Raw genomic sequence first — 21839 nt, 5'->3', positions numbered from 1 at the left:
CCAACTGGCATTCTCGCTGTAGTGAGAAGCTCTCTAACTTGAACATTTTGCCTTGCTTCACTAGACAACGCTGCAGCGCTGGGGTTGTTGTTTCCATGTTTTCTTCCTTCAAGCTATCTAGTGCAGAGCTGCTAAGGTTAAGCCATTTCTAAAACAATTTTGACCATGCTTGGATTAGATCTAGGCACAGCAACAAAATGAAAGTTATAGTCTTTCCTCTTATCTTTCCAATAGTCTAAGAATCACATTAATTAAACTTTTGTAGGTTGAGTTATATCCGAAATGCCACTACATGTTTGGTGAAGTCTGCACATGGCCAACTTGTGCAATTCATTACCACTTGACCCCTTCTCTTTTGAGGACCTTAAAAACATAGGAATTAAATCAACCATAGCTAAAAATAGGCATTTTTACCTTACAAAGAACTAAAATGAATTGAAATAACTAGCTCAATCATGAGTTAACTAATTAAAGAAACAAAGAAAGCTACTTGTAACTCAACCTAAACTCAAAGACTTAGCCATTTTATCACTCAAAATATGGCAAGATAACACTATATAATAGAGTTATCATCTATCAATCTCTCAATAGATCTTGCCCAGAGTTTGGATTTTCACTCCTTTCAGTCCCTAAACTCACTCCTTTAGGCACCTAATTCATTTCCATCCAATATCCACATTTCAAACATTCATATAACTTAAAATTCCTTAAACATATACTCAAACATAAAATCAAATCTTTATCTAAACTTAAAAATTCAAGATTTATCAAACATTTCTCTAAGATTTTGCCTAAGTGCCATGGGGCATGCTTTCATATAATTTATGTATTCAACATAGCTTCCAAATCCTCAAATACACAATAAATTCTAAGATCATTCTCCATACATATAGGCATATTCTCAAACCTTTAAGCATATACATCAAAATTCAAATTAACTCTTCCAATAATGTAGTTAATATATTTCCATAACCCATAAGTAAAGTCAAGGGTGTTATACTTTGATAATTCGAGTATGCGATATGAGATGCTAGAATAATTCACATATGATCTAGTTTGATTGGAGATGTTGTGACCACATTTCTACTTGCATTATGATGCATTATATCACATGTCTATGAACTTATCTATGTTATTAATAACTCTTTCGTTTATGGCTTGATCCCCCCCACTCCCATTCACTGAGTTCTGAAAGGACTCACCTCAATCAAATTATGGCCTTGTGCAGATAAATAACTCGATGGGGATTTCCGTGTGGGAAGTGCGTAAGTAACGCTCATTCTGTAGATTGACTTTTGGCATCTAGTAGGCATCTTAGCTGATATGTTCACTCTGTTGAGTCGATTCAAGCATGTTCTAGTTTTGAGTTTTGGCTTTCAAACTAAACTATATTTCGGGTTTTTTATATTCATTATGTTTTGAAATATGTAGATACCATGTTGTCACTTGTTTCTATCATTTGATGTACAGGATGGACCAGATATGCTAGCCAAGTCATGGCTATGTGAATGCTATGATAAAATATGGTTGTATTAAACATGCCATGGGGCAAGTGTTAAAGTACTTGAAGTAGTGTTTATAAAATTAATATGCCCTTGGATTTGTAAACCATTCTAGAATATATGTTCTATATATTAGTGTTATGATGTTCTGAGGTTTGCTTGGGTATCGCGAGTGTTGTCTACTGAACTCGTGCGCCCGTCATGACCTCTGGATTTGAGTCTTGACATCACTTTATGCTATGATATACTTTATCGAGAAACTACACAAGTTAGATCTCAACTTACAGATTGACTTTGCTTATGGCTATTTACTTGGGGGACACAATGTAAATGTCCTTAACTCATCAATCATCATGGTGTGAGAATTTGTCATGGCTTTGTAGAATTGAATTTTTTCAACTTCAACCTTTAGGTGGCTTTCAATATTGAAATAGGAAGAAATTTAGCGTACTTATGACTCAATTTTAATATTAGCCCAATGTTTCAAAAGATTTAATGACATTACCTAAAACCCCCTAAAGCTAATAATTTAATAAGTAACGTTATGGGAAATAGTTTGATAAGTAATTGTTTGTTTGATTGTGTATGTTGAAGAAAATGTATTTGATAAAATTGATATGGACACAACCCAAAAAAATTCGTTACTACGCCATTGGAGATATCATATCTTGTTTGTAGCTTTTATCCAGTTTTGTTTTATCCGAAACTTTTGAGAGTTTTCCTGATTGATAATCTAACAAGAAACACAACATATTATCATGTCCTGATAAGCCTGTCAAGTCAGTTTCGAGGACATAGTTAGCTAGGCTGCATTAAATGGTCTAAGTTGCACTAGCATTGTACTTAAAACTGTATAGGTTTCCACTAACTCTTGATGGAAATAAAATGTGCCTGTCCTGTGTCCTATCTCAGTCCCTGGATAGGATAAAGCAGGTGGGCTGTGACAACTTGGCATGTCAATCTTGGGGTTGTGACTTGGTCGGGCTGTTCCCAAGTTTATTTGTCAATCCAACATAGTCATAAAACCGAATCCTTGTTGTGTTCTTGTAAGGCAATCATTAATTTACTCCCTTGGAATATCAGTTTCTGATCTTTCAACTCAGCTGAGCTGGACGCTCTTGTCATGGTCATAGTCGCAAACTCAAGGTTTTAAGTCGTTAATTTCACTAGAATCTTAAGAAAATCAGGACACCTCCTCCATGATATATTATCAACTTTTAAGAGTGAATTGACAAGTAATCAAAAGAGTTGCCTGCTACGAAATTCAGAAGGCTCAGGCCGTACCTTAGGCGCATAAACGGGAGTTTCTAGTGAAATTTGGAGATTTAGCTATATATAAGAATTGTTCAGGGAATCCTATTATATTAGGAGTCTTTTTCATTTTTTTTCCTTTAGGCACCAAGACAAATTGCTCAGGGCACGTATAAGGAATCCTCCTAGACTTTTAGGAAACGATGAATTTAATGCCAATGCCATCAGACATGGTCATCCAGTCCAACTGTACTTGCAGCCTACTGCAATTGTTTGTATTCTCTCCACTCTCTAGAGTCTGGAATTGCAAGATTGTATTATTTAGAAAACAGGTCAGGCTGTAAAGGAGTTGAATAATTTAGTAGTATCTAGAAACCCTAGAGTCCCCCTATAAATTGCATGTTCTGAGCAATGTTCATTACATCGTTTAGGTCCACACCGCCCGGAGACTCTAGTCGACACAGCCATGTGAAGAAACAAATTCTGACTAGCAGATTATGGTTTTGTACAAGATGAAGATGATGGGTCCCCTGTAGAGGGATTTTGGCAAGGAAAAGAGGTAGCCATCCCATGTGTTATTTCACTATTCCTAGCAGTGATGTCCAAATTATAAGGGACTAGAGACATGCATTACTATGGTTATCAGTGATGTCGAAATTATAGGGGTTCAGAAACATGTAGCTAAACCAGGGAAAATGACAGATGTTTTCAGCTGTTCAGTGCAGTCAGGGGTTGGGGAAAAACTGATCAGTTTGCAGCAGTGAAGGGCATGGTAATGCTGGGAACGGATGGGTCATTGAATTCAAAGCCCTGTTGTAATTTCTGAATCAGTGCCATTGAAAACCAATGCGGGCTGTCTCTACGTTCTATTTGGGAATGTGAAGAGAAAGGGGCCATGGCCTGTACTTGGTTTTGAGTTTCCAACTTAATGGAGTCAATGGACATTAACTTTTTGTGGGCTTTTAAGTCTTGGACCTATGCTGTGTCGAATCTCGAGTTGCTCCTTTCGATAGGTGAGCTATTTCTTGAATTCTAAAAGTCTCTTTGCTGAGAGGTCCCCTTCTCTTAGCCGCTAAGCACGAAGTCATCGGCTGCAATAACTCCTGTCCATTTTGTTTTAAACCGTCCAGTCATCGGATTCGGATGCTTTCCAAGAGACTGTATACAGTACAATGCTAGCAAGCAAGAACATTTCCAAAAGCTCGAGTCAGTGTCAAGGCAATTGCATTTCTTTTACTACACCAAGCCACCAATCAAGAAACTGCATGCAATCAAATCGAACGCAATCTAAAAGCAGACAATGCTACAACTTAAATCTAAGATAGAGCTATTGCGATTTTCGTCTCCACCTAGCAACTTGAGTTAGCAATGCATAAGATATTATTAGAATTTCAAATTTTCCAAGTTTTATTAGTGATTAATGGCGTTGGAAGTATGATTGTAAGGATAGAGTCAGAGGCTCAGAGCTAGGGAATTTGGACTTTTTTGTTTCAGTGAAAGCAATGTCCATGTGTTTGACTTCCCAAATTGTGGTGCTGTTCTGTGGATGGAAGGACTTTGTGAGTTCTATGTCGGTGATAAGCTTTCGCAGAAGAAATATTGGTCATTGAAAAAACAAAAGTAAAATTAACCCTAGAACTGGTCTAAACTCAGCACACTTGTGTAGTTGGTTATCACGTCAGTCTAACATACTGATCTAGGTTTCCGGTTTGATTCCGGTGGATGCCACCAGTTTAAGTTTATTTTTGTACTCATAAAACTCCCAGCCATGAGTCCATGGCGTGTTGTACAACAGTGCCCTGATTTATTTGAACAGCTCATTACCACATAAACTCATGAATTAGCTCTCACTTGTCAAGTTATGGAATATACTTTACAGAAAAGATCTAACTGTAATTACCCATGAAAGCTTCAAGGCTCCATCCATGTGCAAGGCATCAGACTTTTAAGCCTAGATTATTCAGTAAGTTGGTCAATGAAAAAGATAATAATATTTAAGGGAATAGTGATGTGTAGCCCATCTTAGAGTTTGGCTATCCTCAAAAGAAAACAAGGAGGTGGTGGGTATGGTGGGAGCTGGGTTCCATCGTCCCTCATGATCATGGGTCCTACCCATCTATGATGATAGACGTTTATGGGGCAACTTGCAAATCTGAAACATTGAATCAGTGGCCCTTACCTTGACACAATAGTTTGATGGTTATTTCTAAGCATGTGTCATGTACCTTCCAAGAGACAGTGGTAGGGAAAAAACTGTTCCTAATCTAAGATTTGATCAATTAAATTGTGAAACTTAAGTCAAGGGAGAGATTCAGCTGAATAAGGAAGAATCAAGGGAGTAACAGGTTTAGGGGAAACTTTTTATCGGTTGAGATTTGAGGCTTTTGCTATGTCAAAGTCATGAATTTGTTGATTGAACTTTTTGCATAACAGTACTCTGAATACAATCTTGAAACCAATCAACAAAAAGGGGCAAAGCAATGATGGAATATAGAGAAAGGAAGCTGTATCCTTTTAACTTGATTACTGAATTAATTATGGTACAAACACTGTATGAAAAGAAGAAGAAGAAGAAGAAAAGCCTCATCATCCTCAGTATACAAAATGCCCAAAGAAATCAAAATTGGGCCTTCGGTGAGGGCTCTGTCAGACTGTACTATCAGTTTTGTTTCTTTTCCTTTTTTTGTTTTTGGTGTATTGTACAGTAATTTTTTATTTTTTACACCATAGGAAAACAAAAGAACAAAGGTAATTTTCCTAGCTGCTGCTGAAACACTTTTTTTTTTTTGGTTTTTCTGACGATTACAAATTTAAAACTGTGAAATGCATCGTCTATGGCAAGCCATGGTTCTCTTTTTCTGGCGCTTAGTTTCATCTTTCCAGACCTTGCCAATGTCTTGTGCAATCCTCATGGCATCGGAGGAAGCACCAGAGAGCCCTCTCCTCGTGAACCCAACTGCATAGAGTCCAGCACTGCCTTTCCAGCCATGTGGGAAGGGAGCCTTTGGGAATCCATTCTTGGAGAAGAATTCACCTTCCTGTTCATCATGGAACCAAAACAAGATTAGTTCATTTGTCCCAAAAACTCTATGTTGGTCAAAGATGGAAAATTTTACAATAAAAGTCTGTAGAAGGTTCTTAAAACAGTTCCTTCTTCTTCCCCACTTTAAAAAAAAAATGATAAAAAAAATTTGTTGTTTAAGGAAATAGGACAAATCATAGTCTGACATTTTTCAGTAAAAAAGATATTCCTTCACATTACAAAAAGTTCAAAAGCTCAACAGAGGAGTTTAGAGCATTTTCTCACCTGAAGCCAGGAGGGAACATTGCTGCGGTATCCGGTGGCCAGAACAACTGAGTCGATATCAAGTTTCTCACCATTAACAAGCTCAACTTGTCCACGTGAGAAACGCTTGATTCCAGGAACAACATTAATGTCACCTGATCTAATTTTCTCCAATGCACCAATGTCCAATACAGGGGTTTTTCCTTTGGTGTTCTTGAGTTCCAATGGACCCATTGATGGCCTTTTCAACCCGTACATTTCAATGTTTCCGAGCACCAACCAGGCCAAGATCAACATAAGCTTGTCAACAAGCCGAAGGGGCAGCCATTTCAACAACACCATAGCTAATTCAAATGTCGATTTCCCAAAAATTTCCCTTGGCAAGACATGAACCTTTTAAAAGGAAAAGAGATTAGAATTTGATCTCATGGTTATATTTCTCTTTAAAGAATATATCTGATAATTAAGGCATGTGTTGGTGACTTACCGAGCTGCGAACCACGATTGAGGGTGAAGCATTGTGGTTACAAAGATCAAGAGAAACTTCCATGCCAGAGTTGCCACAGCCGACAACTAGTACTTTCTGTCCCTTGAATTTTTCGCCAGACTTGTAGTCACAAGCATGGATAACTTCACCACCAAACTCAGCCAATCCTTGGATATCAGGCACCACACACTCGGCATTTTCGCCTGTGGCCACCACAAGCCAGCGGCAAATGTACTCAAACTCAGTCTTGCTTGAGCCACTTGAAACGACGGTCTTGACCCTCCAGAAGCCACTGGTCTCGTCATATCTAGCCGACTGCACACACTCATTGAATTTTGGGTTGATATCAAAATGCTTAGCATATGATTCAAGGTACTCAATGAACTGTCTCTTTGTTGGGTACTCAGGGAATTCCTCAGGGAAAGGTAGTTTGGGGAGTTGGCAGAAGTGTTTGGGAAGGTGAAGCTTTAGCCTGTCATAGGTGCGTTTTTGCCACAAAGATGCAATGCATTCAGCTCTTTCAAGAACTACAAAGGGCACCCCTTGTTCTCTTAGGCAAGCAGCTGTGGCAAGCCCTGAGGGTCCGGCGCCAACTATGACCGGACCATTGACCAAAGTCCATTTACGTTGAAAGAAATGTTGATCTTGGTCAACAAGGCGGAACAGGTTCTCCATTGTTCTGAGGGAGAAATCGGGAATTCTCTGTTTGGTGTGGTATAGGTTTGAGTGAAGGATGTGGAAGAGTGAGTTCGTTTTTTGAAAATATGCGTCTATATAGGAGAACACAAACGGGACAGCAAAAGAAGAAGATGATGTTTGTTGAGAAGAGAGTTGGATGCTCTTGGTTTGGAGGGAGGAGAGGGTAGGGGGATGCTTAAATAGGGGAGGTGGTGTGAAAGGACCTTGTGATAGCATTCAAGAGTTAATGCGTTTGAAAGGGCCAGTTTCAAATCATAAGCCAATGGCTACCTTTTCTTAATTTATCTAGTATTTTAATAGATCTCATGCATTATACTTGTTTAAAATATTAGCATTTTTTGGGGGATTTATTTTATTCTTTCCTTTAGAACGTTTTTGTGCTATAAAGAAGATGTGATCAATGCTTTTCCTTTTAATAATAATAACTACTATTGTTGTTTTTGTTTTTATTTAGAATTATTATACCAAGTAGCTGGGTATACAATGAGCAAATATTGCGGGGGAAGAATACTTGGGTTACCAATGACAACATAGAGTTTCAATGATTTAGATGTCCAACATCAAAATGTGCATGTAGATTTCCCACCAAGCTTGAGATTCCATATTATTGTATGTCAATAATTGTATGTTCCATCAACTTAATAGTAAGTGAATTTTTGATAGGATTATTATATAACATATATATAAAAAAGAAAAGTATTTTAAATGCACTCTCACAATCAATTAGCACAACTGTTGATATACATCATGGCAAATATGTGCAAAAGATGATTGGGATGATTGCAATGCTGTTGTTAGTTTTTTTAAAAAAAAGAAAAAGAAAAAGAAATACATTTAAGAATGAAGAGAAGATGATTGGGACGATGCCATTTGATGCTTGGCAAATTTGTTCGTTTTAAAAAGACACACTTAATCATTAAGAAGGAATTCAACCGCTACAAAGAAAGAAAAAAAGAGTCCTTCAATGCAGAAATTAAGGGCGGTTTATGCTGTCTTATTTGAGGTAAAAGGCAGTAATCAAAGATGAAGGAGAGGGATTAGAGGGAGAATTAGGGAGCAATGAAAGTGACACAACATCCTCATCTGATTCTATGGACCCATTAAGGAGTTTCCGAAAGCCGAAAATGTTAATAATAATAAATAATCAATAATAAATTATAAATAAAAACGGTTTGGGGAATATACAAAAAAATCCGTGGAAGTGGAAGGCCCAGTGGCAGAGAGAGGATGCTGACTAGGATGCAGGCGATGTTCCCACGAGGAGTGTGTGAGCCAAGTTGCGAATAGGGTAGGGACCTCAGTGTCACAATCTTTGGCCCTCAGTCCCACACAGCCCCTCCATAGCCTTGGGATTGCGACTTGTAAGGCTGTTTCGACCCCGAAGGCCCATTCTGCCAACCGTCCTCCACACCACCCTTGCGCCATTTGTCGACCCCGTTTCCTGTCCCTATGCAATTTGTTTACTAACTTTCACACCACTTTTCCAATCCCCATTAAAAAAAATCTGTGCTATTAGCCAAATTATACACACTCACGCCACGTTTGTTTAACTGTTTGTGTTTCTAGGCTTACGTTTTGCATGGTCGATAAAGGTTGCAAAAAATAAGATGGGGAGAGGAACTGTGAGATGCCAAAACATATCATTATATATATATATATTTGTTATAGTCTTTTTTGCTTGGTATTAGATAGCTAGGGTTTATCTGACTTCAAACTTACACCTTTGAAATAGTTTAGCTTTCATGAACTTTTATGATTTTTATTCTGTTAAAGAATTACTTAAGAGAAAATGGTTTGAAATCAATAATATATAATGCATTGTATATCTCGCAGACCTCGAGCAATGAGGAAAAAACTTCGAAATTGGATAAAAATATGTAGGTTCGAGGGAATATTCTTTATGCATGGAAAAGATTGTGAAGTACTAGGATAATATAGGTTCAAAGCATGAATACACACCTTTGTTATGATCAAACCAAAACCTAATTATGTTTTCATTCAAGGTACGTGGAAGGCCGATGAGCATTGTTGCTTTCGGTGAATGCTTGTGAGTTTGACACGCACGCCTGCCTTGTAAAGTGAGGGTGTCAGAGCTCTTTTTTTTTTGTGAACTTTTTATGCTGATTATGATGGTGATTAGTTGAATGCTTAGGTTTTAGGGGTTGTTTGTACTTTCCTGGAATAGGCCTGTCAAAGTACAAGTTTATGATTATATGAAAAATTTGGAGTTGGAGGTAGCTAAGCTAGGGCAGCCCCACCCACTTAATGGTGTTGATAAGTAAAAACCAAATTCATGAGAGGGAAGGGGCACCGAAGGACAGAGGGCTGCATGTGCATTGAGGACCTTGAATTCCATGTAGTCTCTCCTTTTCATGAAAAGATTGAGAGCTATGAGCTTGGCGTTTCTAAGGTTAACCATTTTAAAATCATTTCGGAGAATGAGCAGAATCACCGTTCCCACCTTTTGCTATCCATTTCCCCCTTCAAGACAACTTAATATAAACAACTAAAAACAAGCCTCCAAATGCAAGCATACAAAGAGATATGAAAGAGAGATAAAACTTACTCATATCCCATGCATGATATCTGATAGGGATATGTTTATTTTTGTTATCCCCAGAGCCTCCCACACACCAAGTGACCAGCCTTGCATTGCTCCACCACCAGGCAGCGTTTTCTACTTTTAGGATGGGATTGATGGGTTTCTTTTCTCTTTTAAAGAAAAAGGAAAAGAAAAGAAAGAATTTCGATTCCTTTATAGCAAGATCACAGAGGTTTCATTCGATAACTTTTGTGAGCAGTCGGCGGTGTATACACTTTGGTAGGGGAAGTTAGCGCGTTTCGGGTAGAACATCTTTATATATAAATAGTGCCAACCCTATCTAGATTATATATTAACCCCCAAAATGCTTTTGCTAAAATCTATAATTATAGTTTCAGTCACGCGTAATGAAAAGTTCAAGAAAGGCAAAATCATTGGCATATATATATATATATATAGTCACTGAACTGGCTTCTCACCAAGTTTACACTACTCTTGCACCTAGCTGGAACCTCAATTGCCAACTTAACTAAGCAGAAAGTTAAAGAGTTTCTATGAAAAACAACAATAGTTAGTACTATAATATATATGTATGTGTGCACTCTTTACTTTTGGCTGTACTATTTATTTAGCAACAAACATATTTAGTTTAGAATCAGCGTTAAGGGTCGAGCACATTATATATATGTAGTCAAAGGTGATCATGAATCCAATTACATGCAATAGCTACCTAGCTATCATCTTTATCTACTTGCTTCATCATACAATATTCTTCACTACTATTTTTCTTCATCATTCCTTTATAATTTTGTAGCATTACATATATAATCTCCTTTTATTCATCACAGGGAATTGTATATGCGAGAGAGATTGAGCTCAATTACAAGTTATTGATTAGCATCCAATTAGGAGGTGATAGTTAGTTGTCAATGGAGTACTCATTATAATATATATTTTGCTGTAAAACATAACAAGATGAGGACAGTACTCAAATTGAAGATAAGGTCAATGCAAGTATAGAGCTACCAGTTGAATTAAGGAAAAATCTTTCTTTGTTGTCATTATTCATTATATTTTGTATTTTTCTAATTAATTTTTACAAAGTTAATTTGGTAGCGTCCGTCCACACGTCTTTCAGATTTCTTTTCTTGGGTCAACCAAATGAGAAAACGTATATCTTTACTTAGTTGCACAAGTTATTAAATAATTAATTAAGTTCCAAGGTTAGGTTCAATTCATGATTAAGCGAGGGCCCCAAAAGATTGCAAGTTCTATTTCCATAATTTTCAATAATTAGAACTTTTCAGCTCTCTCTCCCTCTCAGATTCCGTATATAAACTATAGAGGATGCATACTCATGGCAGCCACTACTTGAAACTTTTTATACCCTCCCTATTATTATTCATCTTTGTATAAAAAATAACCCACTTACTTGCCCACCCAACAATTAGGAAAGTATAAAGGTAACTTTTATTCTTGTAAATTTACTATTACAAAAATATCAACGTACCAAACAGAATTTAAAAACATTTATTCTTGTAAATTCACTAAAAGAGAATTGAGGTTCAAGAGTTAAATATTCCACACTTTCCCAATTTTCATTAATATTGTATTTATCCATATTTACAAAAAATATATAATTATTGGAAAAGTATTAAAGGTAGCTTTTCAAGAAACAATTTATGAGAAAAATGAATTACTTTTTTTGTCACTTAATTTTTGGAGACTTTCTGTTTTGGTTCACTTAATTTTTAGAAGTAACATTTTGATCACGAAAATTTATAAGTATTACTATTTTTGTCACTCAACCATTAAAAAAATTAAAAATGAAGAATTTTAAGAGAAAGGAAATAAAAACTTTGGAAAAATTTCTTGCCATTTGGACATGTTCACATAACAAGAGCAGATGATGTGGTCTATTATCTTTTAATAGATGAGTTCAAAATGACAACACCTATTAATGTTGGTAAACCAAAATGTTATTTTTTAAAATTGAGTAATTAAACCCAAAAAAAAATAATTGAAAAGTTCAGTGACCAAAAAGATAATTTAGTTAATAATAAAATTTTTTTGAAGAAGCAAATAACAATAGTACCAACAAAACTAAACGAAATCTAAATAAAAAAAAGAAGAAGCATCTTTATTGAATTCTACTTCCGACAATTTGATCTAGGGTTTACAGTGAATTAGATTATCAAATAATTAACTTGGGTTAATTAAATTGGAAGTGTTTGGTCTTAGCTAATTATTTTAACGAAAGACTAATAGTCAAATGGCAGAAAAATCAAAGTGAGAATTGATTAATCTCACCATTTCAATTGCATGCATATACATAAAATAAAGTACAAGGTAAAAAGAATATGGGGGCACATGGCAACATGAGAGCTCCCAAAGAATAAATGAGAAACCCCAATTAAACAAGAAGAAAAAAATTTCATCAACAAATCTATATGAGAACATCAGAAAACCTTTTCATTTTTAAATTATTTAATTTCCATTAAGCAGCCATTGGAAGCTTAGAAAGATTTAGAAGATCTTCTTGCTCCAAAAACAGGAAACCCTTCTCATGTTTTATCTCATTTGACCCACTAAATCTCTCACTCATACACTAGCAACAGGACAATAGTAATGTAGCACTAATTAATTCCTGTTAAAATATTTCTTGCATGTGTTTGGATTCATTTTGGATATGAGAAGAACACAAATCTTAGTAAAAATGATTGGCACCAAAACAATAATATGAGCAATTCTTTTGTATGGGATTTTTGTCAAAGGCATATTGATGATGCCAACATTGTCACCAAACATTTGTTTAGAGCAAATTGGCATGGAATCAGCTTAGCTAGTTTTCCATCAATTATATATGAAACGCTTAATTGCCTATTTGCTATTTATTTGAGAGGGAAGGAATACATGAATTTTAGCTTAGTTTTTGTGCTTTTAATCCCAAGAATTTACATGAATATTACACCCTGTTCCAAAGAATAAAATCTTTGAGGAAGAAGGGTTTGTGCTGTAAGATGCTCGAATATGCATGTTCATTGTAGGTTTGTGACATGAATATGCTCTGTCAGTTTTCTTTCTATTGAACAAGACCAAAACCATATATCTAGCTATTCTGACATATTTAATTTACATGCTTCTAGTTGTCTCTCATCTTGCTTGCATCTTGCAGCAAAATCTAGCATGAAAGATATATAGCACTTCTCTTTGGTAAATTAATCACTTCAATATAAAAGATTGGGTATCATTTTCTTCATTATTATTATTATTTTTATATTGAGAGATGGAGAGATTCAAACCTAATTTTTTTTATTAGGGAAAACGCCAACTATTAAATCAAATATTCAAGTATTTTTTTTCATTTAAATTAATGCATACCATATGCAAACTTTAAGAGAAAATAGAAAGAAGAGTGAATTCAACTTTTACATGAATGATTTACTTATACAAATATAAGTATCAAATTATTATCTCTTTGATCTAATAATTTCACATTCAAGGTCCTAGATTGGTGCTGCTAATGTAATGATTTAATGTCATGACAATAATGTGACAAATAGTATGTTATTTTTAAGAAAAATACAAGTGTACGTATTTCTTGAACTAATTTACGTAGGAAGAAAATTTAGATATGTAAGATTCATTAATCATTTTCATCAAATTCTTAATAAAATTAAGTCAAATGTCTAAACGCATTGATTTAGCATGGATCTTAATGATAGAGTTAATATATGCCCAATATCTAATTGGTTGGGTATATAGATACATTTTTATTATTTTAATTAAGTATTATATTTATCAATAAAGATTTCCTTTATTTATAATTTCATTTATAATAGTTATTATTTACTTATAAAGATAAAATTCGTGAAATAAAAATGCTTTGCAAAAATATTGTAACGTGTTTCTTATTGTATCGTAGCTTTATTTTTAAATGTTCCTATTCGATATTTTATCAAGACGTGACATTGATAAAGTCAAGAGATTGACACATAATTATATTCTTCACTTGTAAAAAAAAGCAACTGATCACATAAGTTAATGTATATGGATACTTGAACAAACATGTAGATATTTATTACATGAACTAGTTCACTGAACATAACCCACTATAAAATTTTCATTTGATATCATACTTAAATGCCTATGGAAACAAATTTCTCATATGATAGTTACGCAAGTAATCCTTAAATTTGAAATTATCAAGTTGTTTTGTATATGGCGTGCTATATTTTGATACTAACATATGTAGTACTAGGAAAGGATATGGTATGGGATGAATTTTGGTTATAACATGATGCATATTGAGACAAATGAATCATAATCTATATAGAATTCATCATCCCAATTGATATTGAGAGGAATATCACATTGTTTCTTAACATATATTAACTCAAGGAAGTCATTGGCCAAAGCAAAATAAAAATTCAGAAAAAGAGTTTTTTGAGTTAAATAAAGAGTTAATGACTAGCTTCAAGAGCTAACATGGAAAAAATTATAGAGTATACATTGAACCGTGATCGATGTCTTGCCTAGAGACTAGTTAATAAAAGGATTGAATTACATGATAAAACTATACACTGAGGTGTTGAGCTGAATCACATTAACTTTTCTTAATATTTTGATGATCATGACATATTGTTAGATGTCAATTTTGATTTATAAATGAGAATTAATCAATTCAAAATTGATGATAAATGCAAAGAAATTAAATTCATCTAATTCTTTTCAACTTAAAATTATAATTCATATTTATTATTAATATATTAAGAACTTAATGGGTCACGCACATTAAGAATAACAATGTGAGAAATTAAAATGGAGAATTAGATTGGAATTAATTGTAGAGAAGTTTAGAATTTCAAAGATTTAATTGAAAAGTTCAATTTGATTGGAATTATTTTATAAATAGTGTAAAAATTAAGTAAATCCTGCTAGCATTAGAATTATTGTAATGGCCTAAAATAAGAGTGTTTAGACTACCTATTAGACACATAACAATAACAAGAACATTCCCTAGCTAGCACTAGATTTCGGCCTAGACTCCCCTTCCCCTTGGAAATTTTTTCACTTGCATTTGTACGGATCACCATTTCAAATTGGACATTTGAACAAATAGTGGTAACCCTTGCTCTTCGTGCTCGAAGGTTTTGACAATCAAAGTCTTTAAGCCTATTTGAAGTTGATATCTAGGTTTCGAAGATATGTCATCTTCTTACTTTGAGTTAACGTTATAGATACTAAACAAATCAAGTATGATCTTTCCATTTGAGCATTTAACTCATTAATTAATACATGATTTTCTGTTTAAAGAGCATGATTTGAATATTCTTTCTTCTAATTAAAAGAAATATATATATGAGTTTGTTTTTGAGAAAATTTTAACTTTCATTGCATATGTGTAATTAGATTGCATACTTTTCTCAATGTGTACACTTATTTTATTTTTTCCAAATCAGTAATTTTGGAATAATTGACGTATATTATTTGTATTGAAAAGCGTAAGAAATAAGAACCTTCCTTGAGTGTGCCCTTTACATAGAGGATTTTTGTTCTTTAATGTTTAAAACATATGGCCATACCAATAAAAAGAAGGAAACCATCACAAAATATGGACCAACTATATCCATTGTAGCTATCATTTTTCTAGCTAGGATAGCAAAAATATATATTTCCCTTTGTTAATGTTTTAATAATTGTAATTAATAGAAAGTTCTAACAGGCATAATATATGCATAAGCTTATGACTAACAGTTATCCAAAACAATATGGAGAAGCTCTTAAAATTAAATTAGTGCAAAGCCACCTAAACTGAGAATTATGCAGGAATTAGTTGACATTATAACCTTCAAAAAACTATATTTTGTTTTAGTTAATCACATGGAAGAGAACATGAAAGCTGATACTACTTAATAAATTAATAAACCAAAACATATAGTCAAAACTCAAAACAAGAGTATGTAAATAATAGAAAGGCATTAATGAGGGATATATATATTGCATTGTTGATGTGATGATCCAAATCATTGAACTAATTTGAAAGTGGCTGACCTCATTCCCCCTTGTGACTTCATGTCTAATTCTTTTTTAATTTTTGTTAAGAAACAAATCCCAACGGCCATATTCGGTTGATGAGGTCGGTAAACAGTTTCTGAGGTGAATGACATTTGAAGTCATCTCTCTCTGTGTTTTAGGACTCGAAGTTATCCAGATACCATGTTAGGGGCATTGCACCTTGCGCAACCAAAACTTTGCATGTGGCAATGATGCCCCATTTTCTTTTTCTTTTTTTTTTGTTATTTGTAACTCTAAGCTAAAAAAAAAAATTGACCTTATTTTATATGGTGAGGCTTCTGTCAATTCTAGGTGCCGCCCCTCCTTCCAAAACCCCCAAAACCAACACACATGGATTTGGATTTTCCAAGTTGGGATGGAGAGAAGGTTTCAATTTAAAAATGGGAATTAGGGTTTGAAATTAGGGGTTGAACATGTGGTGACCCCCCTTTTAAATGGGATTAGTTAATTAGCACTTTAAAAGGGGTTTCTCTCCATATATTCTATGCATGCATGTCACATGAAGTTTTTATGTTATATATAGTAATTAATTAAGTCAAAGTATATGCTCTTCCCACATTACGGTAAACTTAATTGTTTGTTAATTATGGTTAAGTTTCTTAATTAATACCAATTTCCACTTCTTCCTTGACTATCCCCACCACAAAGCTATTGTAGCACTTTAACTTGGTTTTTATTAGTGTAGCACTTTAACTAGCATGGAGAATATAAGCTGGAAATTGAATTGTTTAACGTCCAATTTCCAAGTAAATTCTCACAAGGTGGATAATATTAAAGAGGGGGAGAGGCAAATATAGTATCTAAACTCTAAATCGTGTTTGAGAATCTCAAGGTTGTTGGGGGCAGAAGCCAAAGCAGGTAATTAAGGTAAGATGCTGGAGAAACCGAAATGTCGACGTGGCTGTGTTAGCATCAACAAGATTCATGCACATTCCCTCGTCGTCGATGAAGGGCGAGCGAGCTAGCTGCATATTCCATGCTCTTGGTCCCCTCCAACACATGATTAATTAACCCTATTTTTTGGCAGACGAGATTAGTTATTATTGAAGAAGAAATGTTTTGAATTAAATTCCCCATAAATATTCGTTTTATAAGTTTGTAAGGCGTTTACGTAGTGTTATTTGTAGCACATGGGAGGCACTATATATATATATATATATATCAAAGGGCGGTCAGTGTATTGAGAGAGAGAATTGAGGGCAAGGATTGATGGTAGCTTAAGAATGATCCAAAACCGCCCAAAATTAAATTTGATTGCCATCTTCCATGTCCATGTGATGGTCGTAATTAAACTTAATTACTTGTATATGCTTCCCCCCCCCTAGAAATTAAGTCAAAGGGGCTTCATGTTACAACCTTTTGAACATGTGTACGAGTCAACCGTTTTGTTGACTCCTTTTGCTACAAGCAAATTTCTTTGCTTAAAACATATGTAGTTGAATATCCCATCACCAAAAACTATGAATGTTGCCAGATTTCAATGAAATTGAATATGGAAAGCAGCAAGGGAAACTTTTTCTTGTGCGATACCTCATCTTATATTGGATATGAATATAATTACTAAGAGCTATATAAGGGTTTAAGTCAATTTCTATTAGTAATTTGAACTTAATCTTTTGAAAATCACATAGTTTAGGTTTGAAAATTTGTTGAGCTAGTGATGCTTAAGACCCAAATTGCTACATTTTGACTATGAGCAAGCTATATATCTTGTTCTTGTTCTTGTTTTCTAAGGGGAATCATTCAAAGCTTCATAGTCTAACTGACCAAGAATTTAACTATAATAACTGTAACAGACAAAAATATATTAGAAAATTAATTAATATGTGGGGAATCAAGATCTTAGCAGAACATGACCCTGGGTTGAATTGTAATGGAAACCAGAACGTGAATTAATCGCTTCAAGTTTCATCATGAGACAAGTTAATTTGGGCATAGAGTATATTTTCAGGGTGAGATTAAAACATAAGACCACATGGAAGATGGTATTTTTTTTTTTTTAATTTGCAAGTATGGAATATTAAGAGACTTGCATGAGACTGTTGGCATTGAAATTAGTCAAATTGACGAGATTTTTTCCTTAAATTATTTAAATTTTGATGCACCAAACTTGCATGTGCTGCCTTTAGTCAATTATTCCCTCTTCTTGACCAACTAATTAAACAACTCTTTCATATATATATATAAATAGTGAATTCATATATTGGTGACACTATATATTATATTTCAGATAATGTAGACAAACTCTCTACTTGGATCGAAGTGGGAATTTATCTAAATTTATTTTCATTAATCTAACATTTTTTTCATATGAAAGTCATTTTTTTTGGTATAATATTTGAAAAAACTTTTGAATTGTTTAAAAGTATTTAAATAATTAATTCTTATTCTTCTATTATATCCAATTAAGTTCTTATATTTTTTATTTTAAATTAAATAAAAATAGTCGACTAATTGTCATTTGTCAAAATGTCACTAGTTATTTTAAATCCATTTAACATTACATAAAGATGATATGAAAGGTAAAATTGTCATATGATCATATCATCATATCGCATATCAAGTCATTATCTTTTATAATATGTTAACATACCACATCAGTATCATATGATATAAAATGAAAAATAACATTTTAATTAATAATAGTTAATTAACCATTAATTATAAAAACTTATTTAACTCAAAATACAAATGTGCACTCTTGATTTAACGTGATAAAAGAAGAAAAACTTATTTAAATTTTATTGAGTAACTCAAGAGGTTTTTTAGATATTGTATTTTTTTTAATTTGAAATTGCGTGGTAACGTTTATTCTTGAAAACTTGATAAATTAATTGAAAAGGGTAAAATGAAAAGAGAAATTCATGTATTCTCATTTAATTTTCAAGAAATGGTTGGAACATGCATACCCCAAAAAGAGATGACCTAATTTTCCAGAGAAACACCTTTTGTTTTTTTTTTGGTAGAGATTATGGTCCGAAAGCCAATAAAATCATTGATTGACAAATGGCCAACATTCAGTGGGCTGTCATTGCATCAGTTTCTTAATCAGGAGGAGGGTGGCAATCAGCAAAAGAGATGGAAGTAGAAACCCACCTTATTGCTATTGCAAATTCACACATGACCAAATATCCCACAAAGAACAGCAGATTTTGCCAACAAAAAATTAATGAAGCTGATGGCAACTTTGAAGTTCAAACAAAGTTGATATTTGTCCATTTCAAGCTTTGGTTTTCTTCTTAATTTGACATCAGCCTGCCTAATTATGAACTCCTTTTCATCACTTTCAATGGCCTTGTACGAATACTTCATGCATGCCCCCACCAACTCCTCACTCTTAAATTCTAAACTTGTATAATTCTACACGTTCCTATCATTTCTTTGTTCTATATGCTTAATTCCCTTAATTCACAGTAATTGGAGTTTTACTCTATCAAAATGAGTAACAACATGCTGCAAGGAGAGTGACTTAGCTTACTTGGCCATACAATCAAAATGATAAATCCATGTACCCTAGACTAGCTTGCTTGTTGAATATTTGATTTTTAAGTTAAATCAAATATTCAAAATTTCGTAAATCCGAAATACACTATATATGATTTTAAAATTTAAATTCGAGATTTCTAAGTGTTGGATGTCACATTAATTGTGAATACTGTAACCAAACTAACACTAACTATATACATATATATATAATTTTAAAATACAATCACATCTCAATTATCTTAAAATTTAAATTCGAGATTTCTAAGTATTGGATGTGACATTGTGAATACTGTAATCAAATTGACAATATATATATGTTTATATATTCATAAGTCAAAGACATAGGACCTTATGAATATCCCATAAATATTTATGAGCCAAAAATGAAGGCCCACAGACTGAACGGTAGCCACAGTATTAATTTGCCTGGACGAACATGGTAAGGCAAATGGTGTGCGCCATGTGAGAAGGAAGGAAACTAACTCACTCCTGGGTCCACACCACCTTCATAAAATCAATCAAACACAAGTTTTGGATAATTTGATGTTGTGATTGCGACTTTGATTGTAACAATCACGTCGGCTCCCTACCCAGCTTACTTTTCTTCGCTCTGTGTGTGCGCACCCTACTATTATTAATTTCTCAAATTTTAATCATATAATTTTTTGTTTTAACTTAATTTATAATTTTGATCAAATTCATTTTCATTCAAATTAAACTTAAATGTTAAATTCGTCACATCTAATAGGTGGTTTATGTAATTAATATTAATTTGTCAAGTTTTGACTTGATGTGAATCATCTATAAACGCTTGTGTTTATTATTGTTTCAACATTATACCCAAATCACAATGTCAATCATACCTATATAACTATTATAGTGCATAAAAAGGTTAACTTATTATATGATCAAATAATGTTCAGTTGTAGAGTTGTTTTTATGTAATACTATAGACTCTTACGAGTGGTCGCAATCTATGATCCAACTTTGAGAATACTTTCTTTGTGCCCAATTTAGAAAGTTGTACATGAAACCCTGGGTCCAAATCTATAAACTTATCATCAGCACAATCCAAATGTCCTTGCATGAAGTAATTTTCCTTGTTAGCTAAATATACTGGAAACCATAATTACCTAAAAAAGACCGTACGTAGAGGTGGATATGAAAGTGAGAGTTGGAATAGGAATCGACTGAGGCTGTATCGTCATATGTTGAAATGAGTTCTTCTTTCCCTCGGCAGTCTTTCAGAAGAGCTAAGTTGGTTGTTGTCAAGAGAAAATAAAAGACAAAAAAAGTGTTGGATGTGAAGAAATGGACCCAATATAGGCAGAGGGGTGTATGATGCATGTGGATGGCATGGGGTTGGGTCCAATCAGTAATCAGCAGCTGAAGCAGATGTGTATAGTATAGGTGCACAAGGTCATGGACCAACCATCGTATCCTTGATTATCCTCTATGTACATCCGGCCTAATCCGAATTTGGGACCTGCCATTGCCAGCTGTACAAGTCGGCAGCTGACATGGCGGGTGGAGTGGGACCAAGAAGATCCGGAGGGGGAATTAAATGAAATAACAGTTGTGGTGGTAGGAAGGATTAATACAAGGGGGTGGTCCTGGAACTCCTATAGGCTCAAGTGTAAAGCATGGCCCCAGAGGCACAAGGGTAAGACTTTCCCTTGTGCAGGAGCTGAAGCTGCTCCGCCATTCCCATAGCCCACAGGCTATTCACATGGATTGCCAAGACAAGTATTTAGCCTCCTAATTCAAACAAAATTCTGTGTTCATCTACATGTCGCTTTTCATTTATTATTAGTATATATACGCTTTGGGTCTTAGTTTTGGCCTCCTGTTTTGTCCACATTGCAGCTTGTCCTTTCTCTTTGATAATGATAGTTGAAATCGTTTTCTTCTTTTTGGATATCGTTATTATTTCGTTGTAACCGTTGATTAATCTAACGGTTAGGATGAGGATTGACTCTCCCTTTGTTTGGGTTGAAATTTAGAAATCAATATATATGTCTTTTTCATTCTTTGTGAATTTCTACTACTAACTCGCTCTGTTTCTCTCCCTCTTTCTCCTTGCTTTCTCACAGCTTCCTTGCGCTTTCACACTTGAAACTTTTAGATTCTCTTCGCATATCCGAAACAAAGCAGACTGATGAGAAGGGTAGGTTCCTTTAATTTCAGGATTTCCAATTACAAAACTTGTAATATGTGATTCAGTCAGTATGAATTAAAGGTAAACAGTCTATACAAAGAACTAACAAGGTTATGTAACCCTTTTAATTGAATTCAAAGCAACTTCATTTGCTGTCATCCAATATGAGAAAAAGAAATCCTTTTGGATTTTGCATCGACTAAGCTTTGACCTCCAAATCAATGAATTAATTGGAGAAAATAAATCTTCTCTTAAATTATTACCTCGAACAAATTCCGACCCATGTTTTAAACATCTTGTTTCTTGAGTTATTTGTGAGGCTCATTACATCAATGGCTGTGAACTTCATG

The 21839-nt window shown here is 34.2% G+C and overlaps 1 protein-coding gene across 1 annotated transcript; it reads right to left on the bottom strand.

Annotated features, from left to right (window-relative positions):
• Positions 1-5285: 5285 nt before the first annotated feature.
• Positions 5286-7362, bottom strand: YUC8 (Flavin-binding monooxygenase family protein). Its single transcript, XM_021424701.2, has 3 exons — positions 6527-7362; positions 6061-6432; positions 5286-5791 (listed from the first exon to the last, which is right to left on the bottom strand). Exons 1-3 carry the CDS (start codon positions 7199-7201, stop codon positions 5564-5566), a joined length of 1275 nt encoding a protein of 424 aa, XP_021280376.1. The 5' UTR covers positions 7202-7362; the 3' UTR covers positions 5286-5563.
• Between the last annotated feature and the right edge of the window lie 14477 nt (positions 7363-21839).

Source organism: Theobroma umbraticum, unplaced genomic scaffold (genome assembly GCF_002168275.2).
Source record: "Theobroma umbraticum cultivar Fairchild unplaced genomic scaffold, ASM216827v3 scaffold_4.1, whole genome shotgun sequence".
Taxonomy (NCBI): Eukaryota; Viridiplantae; Streptophyta; class Magnoliopsida; order Malvales; family Malvaceae; genus Theobroma; species Theobroma umbraticum.
This window is presented reverse-complemented; position numbering and strand designations above follow the sequence as displayed.

Bases quoted from the DNA above. Each gene is read 5' to 3' on its own strand.
- YUC8 (XM_021424701.2), bottom strand. From the start codon at position 7,201: ATGGAGAACCTGTTCCGCCTTGTTGACCAAGATCAACATTTCTTTCAA. The intron at 6,433-6,526 runs GTAAGTCACCAA...TCCTTTTAAAAG, and splicing joins CAATCGTGGTTCGCAGCTCG to GTTCATGTCTTGCCAAGGGA. The intron at 5,792-6,060 runs GTGAGAAAATGC...CATGATGAACAG, and splicing joins ATGTTCCCTCCTGGCTTCAG to GAAGGTGAATTCTTCTCCAA.